The sequence below is a fragment of the Lactuca saligna genome, chromosome 8, assembly GCF_052625555.1.
Source record: "Lactuca saligna cultivar CGN05327 chromosome 8, ASM5262555v1, whole genome shotgun sequence".
NCBI classification, from domain to species: domain Eukaryota; kingdom Viridiplantae; phylum Streptophyta; class Magnoliopsida; order Asterales; family Asteraceae; genus Lactuca; species Lactuca saligna.
Genome location: NC_136424.1, coordinates 258,956,483 through 258,962,384, shown reverse-complemented (window position 1 = coordinate 258,962,384; position 5,902 = coordinate 258,956,483). Strand labels below are relative to the sequence as shown.

Sequence of the window (5,902 nt, the reverse complement as noted above, 5' to 3'; positions counted from 1 at the left end):
TGTTTTATGCTTACCCCTTTTCAACCCTAAACCAACACAAAATGCTCATGTAAACACTCTTGTTAGACCAAGACGGATTAAACCCATTTCAAACAGCCCTTGGTTCTTATAATATATTGCAGTTAAGTTTATTTCAAGTATCTTCTAAAATCAATCAAAATAGCTTATTGAAAATATACAAAGAACCAATTTTTCGTATTATCATTAATCTTAAAATTTTGATAATTTTTGTTACAATTGATTTACATGGAGAAGTTAAAACTTTTTTTTTCACTGCTTTGGGCTAGGAAAAATATTCAACAAGTTCAAAAGAACACAAAGTAACTTATGAACATAAGTTAAATAATGAAATAATCATTTTATTTCTCCTTTGTACAAAAAATAAAATAAAATAAAAAATAGATTGCGTTTCTTAATATGGGTGGACGTTCTTGCTTAATCCACCGTGAACATTTGTGAAGAACCCCATAAGTTCCGGCCGGTAAGGCAGGTAAGACCGCCGGCGTTCTTCATCCGTGTGTCCTCCTTTACTCCTCAAGTAAGCCTCGTGCGCCGACACCGTTGGTTTTTTGGCTTTTATTACTTGCTTAACAACTCTAGTCTTCCCTCCGGCAGCGTTGACCTTTACAAATGACCCATCACCGGTGACTGCCTTGACAGAAGACGAGGAGGAGGTTGCTGTGGTTGACGCCGACGTCGACGTCGACGTCGTCGTTCTATCGGAACTTTTTAGGAACACGAAAGCATCTCGGCCGTCGCTGTTGCTCCGACCGACTTTCTCTCTTAACCTCCAGAGCTTCGAGAAACCGGTGGAGTTGCTCTTTTTACTAAGCTCCGCGTTGGTGCCGGTTGCTGAATCTTTTGACCACACACAGTAAGGTCCAGTCGCTGAATCGTCGTTTTCTTCATGTCCTGCCGCCGTAGACGACGGAGATCTATGAGGCGATTCGATGAATACGTTATCCACCGGCGGGTTAATTGGCAACCGATCTATTTCTTCAAGATCATACTCACCGCCTAACAACAATTTCTGATCAAACAAAGGAAACACCGGCCGGATCTGACCGTCTTCCAACACTCCATCCGCATAAATCGGTAAATTATCGTCGCCTATAAACATAAACGTAAAATCACCATCATCATCAGTAGCATCTTCTTCTTGCTTTTCCCCTTCATTCTCACAATCTTCATGAACTTCCGAATCTGGCAATAACTGTGAAGAAGACTCCTCATTGCTTTCAAGCTCAAATTGTCGTTGGAATTCAGAGCTAATCGCATCAATCGATTGATCAACATCTTCATCTGTATCCCTACTGTGATGATCACCATCCGAAGAAAACAAACTCGCATCCATCTGGATCTAGATCTCAGTCGAACCAAATCAAATCAAATGAAACCAAAATGTCAGCTCCGAGATCGAAAATCTGTTGAAGTTGAAAAGATCAAAGCGTCCGCGTTTCGTTATGAGAAAGGAGTCTTACAAAATAGGAAATGTGTGAAATGATGTGTAATCCATGGATCTTGGTGAATATATATAGAAGCGTTTAGGAGTCAAACTTGGGTTCCTTTCAGAGTAGTTGCCCCAAATGTTTGAATTGACTTTTCTGGTTTGTGATTTATGTTAGCGTGATTATGTTTTGGATTTGAATTTAGAGGGGTGTTTTCTGGATAAAAATAATACTTAAGGGGTGAAAATGTAATATAAATAATCTAGAGTTCTAGACGTTCTAGATGAAAGGCGAAATGGTCGCTGTTACGCTGTGTCGTGAGTTTCAAGAAAAGTAAGAAACAACTGAAACATGCTTTTTTCAAATGAGAAAGTCGTATTTATTTATTTATTTATTTAAATTTAAATCATAACAAAACATAGTAAATAAAATAATGTTCGTATTTGATTTTTTTCGTTTAAAATAAGAATAATTAAGTAATAACTTGATATGTAATAGATTATCTAACTCTTCTATAATCATATAACTTCAAATTACGACTATTCAAGGGGGAATTTACATGTTTAATTACACGGGTGCCTATGGACACTTTAATCGTAGAAAACATTTTCAGGAGATCCTACATGTTGATAGCTTTCTATCTATGTAAAATGGTCATTTGAAGTTGGCTCTCTTTCCATCTTGTTTGTCCTTATCATATTTATCCATGAAGGACTCCACTATGTCCTCTATATGTCGCAAATCATAAGTTTGTATTTGACGCGCCACAGCTAGTTGATAAACTAGCTTATTTTTCGAACTTTTTTTATGTTGTCGTATTTGGTAAGCCAAAAAGTAGCTGATAAGCTAGATTTTTGAAAAGCTACTTAGACTAGCTTTTTAAGAGCTTTTTAAAAATTTTCCAAATGCACCTCTTAATTAATTATAGAAACACATATTATTACATGTCCTTTTATGTAATTTTATATATTTTAGCTAGCTTTTCAGCTAGTTTAACCAAACGCTATTTTTTATCAGCTAGCTTTTCAGCTATCAGCTAGCTGTTTATTTAACAGCTAGCTTTTCAACAATCAGCTAGCTTTTCAGCTAGTCCGCCAAACATAGCCTAAGATTAAAATCAAAGCCATACTTGAGGAATAACAACTCAAATGTAAAAACGATTGGTTAACAATTAACAAGTCATTTTATTTCACATAATTGTTGTTCGTACCATGCACCATTATCAACTTGATGTATTTTATACGGTCATATGTATGTAACTTCAAGAGAATACAATTTGTTATAATAAAATAACACAATATTTTTTGATTCTATGGCTTCTATGTGTCTAAATAAGTATTTTCAAGCATGTAAAATGGATAAACTACTAAATTGGTTAAATTATATATTTATATCCTAATGAGATGTGAAAACTATTTTGAGCACTTAAATAATATATCTTAAAAACCATATTGCGGATGTGTGTGAAGATTCAATATTGAATAGCTAGAATAGAAATGTAAAGTTGTTGAAGATGATGATAGAAACAAACAAAAATAAAAATATTTATCCAATAGTATATATCTTCTACTAAGTTATTTCGAACCATCTATTTTGTCACCTTAGTTAAATTAGACATATATGAGCTTAAATTCTAAATTCACCGCTATAACTATTTATATTGATGAAACATAACATACACTAATCGCACCGATAAACATAATATTAGTTTAACGAGATTATGATGAGAGGTGATTGAACATATTTTCACATTTTTAAATTCTTTTAATGAAAGTATAGATGCTATAACATTTTTTCTTACGAATTGAAACAATACCTATAAATGTTAACAGAAGTTAGATTCATATAAAAAATGTTTAACAAAAATCTATCTGATCAAGTTTAATCCAAATGGGAAATGGATATTGTGAATGTATTGACTTCATAGTTCATACTTTTGTAATATATGATTTCTGCTCTTTTTTTTTTTTTTTTTTTTTTTTTTTTTTTTTTTTTTTTTGTTTACTACACATATAGTCTCGCATAGATAATGTAAACAATTTATTTTGACATTGTATACTTCAAAGTTTTTTTATACCCCCGAATACGTGTTTGATGTGAAAGTTATAATACTTTTGACAATTAGTCGAGTATCGAAACATCACATGACAAAATCTACGGTTAAGATTATTTTATGATACATTCATTATTCAATTTTAGTATCATAATTTAATAAATTAAAGGCATGACAGAATTGCTTCTTTGTCAATGAAAATTTCAATTTTTTAAACATTTTCTTGTTAAATTCGCCTTTGTAGTTGGTTAAGGGTTATTTGGATGCATGTTTTGAAGCTAATAATTCAGTTCCTAATAATAACTTTTTATTGCTTATACGAACAACTTATTAGCGTCTGTTATCTATTCAAGTTGCTCTGGTTATCTTTAGAAATATTTTTAGGTCAACGAAAAAAAACACACTACTTTGTTATTTAATGTACAACATGAAAACCGTGAGTTATTTCCTTTTTTATAATAATAATTTTGTAGTTGGTTAGAAATGACAGAATGAATGTTTATATGTTGGGTCCTGAGGTTAAATTTGTAATATTAGTAAAAGTAAAGGGGGTTGGTTTGTAATTTGGACGTATTGAGTATTGACGCTTGACGATTTCAGAAGTCGTGTTATGCAAACAAAGGGGAGGGAGGAAGGTGGTTGGTTGGGTGATGCACGTGTAATCGGATATATGCCTTCATTACTTTATACAAAGACAATTAGTCATAGTCCTCAAGTTCCATCATCTAGTAGGTTTGACAACTAAAATGCATTTGTTTAATGTTTACTCATTGCATCATTTGTTTATTAGCATATTCACAAGACTAACTACTTAGAGAATATTTTGTAATGCAAATATTTTTTGCAAATGAATCGGACATGATTTCAATGGGATTACCAAGTATTCTTTAAATAAACAAATTTATGAATAGACTATTTTATTAGTTAAATATATGATAAGTCTAAGTTAACATGGAGTAGAATATATTAATTTTCGAAATAGGTTGCTTTATATGACCTTAGAAATAAGTTTTTCAAAATCCAATACAAACATCATTAAATCTCCAAAAGTAGTTGCTAACATTGCTTAGCGGTTTTTTGAGAATACAATTTATTTCAAGAAAAAAATGTTAACAATTAAGTTTGTGAGTTCATAAGTAGTATTTTGAGAAAATGTATGTCATTCGAAAGTTATGAATGTTTTCCAGAAAATCTCTTATTTTCTTATAGATGTATGAAATGAGTATGAGAGATCGTTATATGAATTATAAATAGTTGAACCAGAAAAATCCTTTATTTTCCAAATGTGAATAGCAGTCTTAAATGTCCAAGACCGTAAAAATGTAAGCAACTGTGACATGCTTAAAAGATTGAGGTATAGTTTTATATAATGAAACTATAAGAAGATAGAGTTTGAAGATAAAAAATAACATTAATAGTTACTTTCCCACGAAATCATAATACCGTAATAATTGTCTATCCGGTGAGTTTTTATAACCATACTATCATAGTTTTGCTTGTGTCGACGTTCTTCAGGCGTCGAAATGTTATGACACTTGTCACCCAAAGGACTGTAGCTAACAGTCAGGATGTGGGATCATTAGTCGCGTATAAATCTATACGCACTTGTCACGTTCTCCAAACGGGAGATTCTGATTATAAACATGACTTTTGTTGGTACCTTTAACAAAAAGTAAAGTGAAGGCGAATCATCTCACGGATTCTGAGTTAAGTCACGTATTGAAAGTGATGATTTTGTATGCAATGATTATCCTTTTCACAATGTTAACAAAGGCATAATTCGTGTTTTCTTGAATGCATAAAATGGCGTAGCAAGAGGGGTTACCCTTGATATGATGCATTTGTATAAATGAGGTTCGTAATAGTATAGTTTTGTTTCATCCCAAAAGGATAAGACCAAGAAAATTGTGTTTTGCATGTTTAACAATTCCATTTTATAGACAAGATAATCACATGCAAAGTATAGCAAAAGTTTCCATATTTTCACTTAGGATTAACCGGGTGTTTACTTGTATTCTCCCCCGTGATATGTTCAAAAACATCTATAAAACATTTAAAAGCGTAGAAATGGGGGTATGAACTCACTTGGTTAAAGAGGCAGGTCGAAGAAGATAAGGCAACTGACTCGGCGAGTCCGGTCAACTGGAAGTTGACTTTGACCAGGGAGTTGACTTTGACCACGGGTAAAACAGTCATTTTACCCTGAGGGTGTTTATAAGTACCTGATCTAGTGTTTTTGGGATTTGTAGCCGGACAGTTCCGGAGCAGCAGCCAGCCAATGTTAGAGTTAGCATCTCAGTAGCCAGCATTACGAGGTGAGTTTTCTTTCCAGTAGGAACGAGTCTACGACCACAATGTCAGCCCGTTTAGCTAGCAGTAGTCCTGGACTCCGGTCTGATGT

General features: G+C 33.1%; 1 protein-coding gene across 1 annotated transcript; it reads right to left on the bottom strand.

Annotated features, from left to right (window-relative positions):
* Positions 1-412: 412 nt before the first annotated feature.
* LOC145010630 (uncharacterized) lies at positions 413-1,354 on the bottom strand. Its single transcript, XM_078969149.1, has one exon. It carries the CDS (start codon positions 1,352-1,354, stop codon positions 413-415), a length of 942 nt encoding a protein of 313 aa, XP_078825275.1.
* Between the last annotated feature and the right edge of the window lie 4,548 nt (positions 1,355-5,902).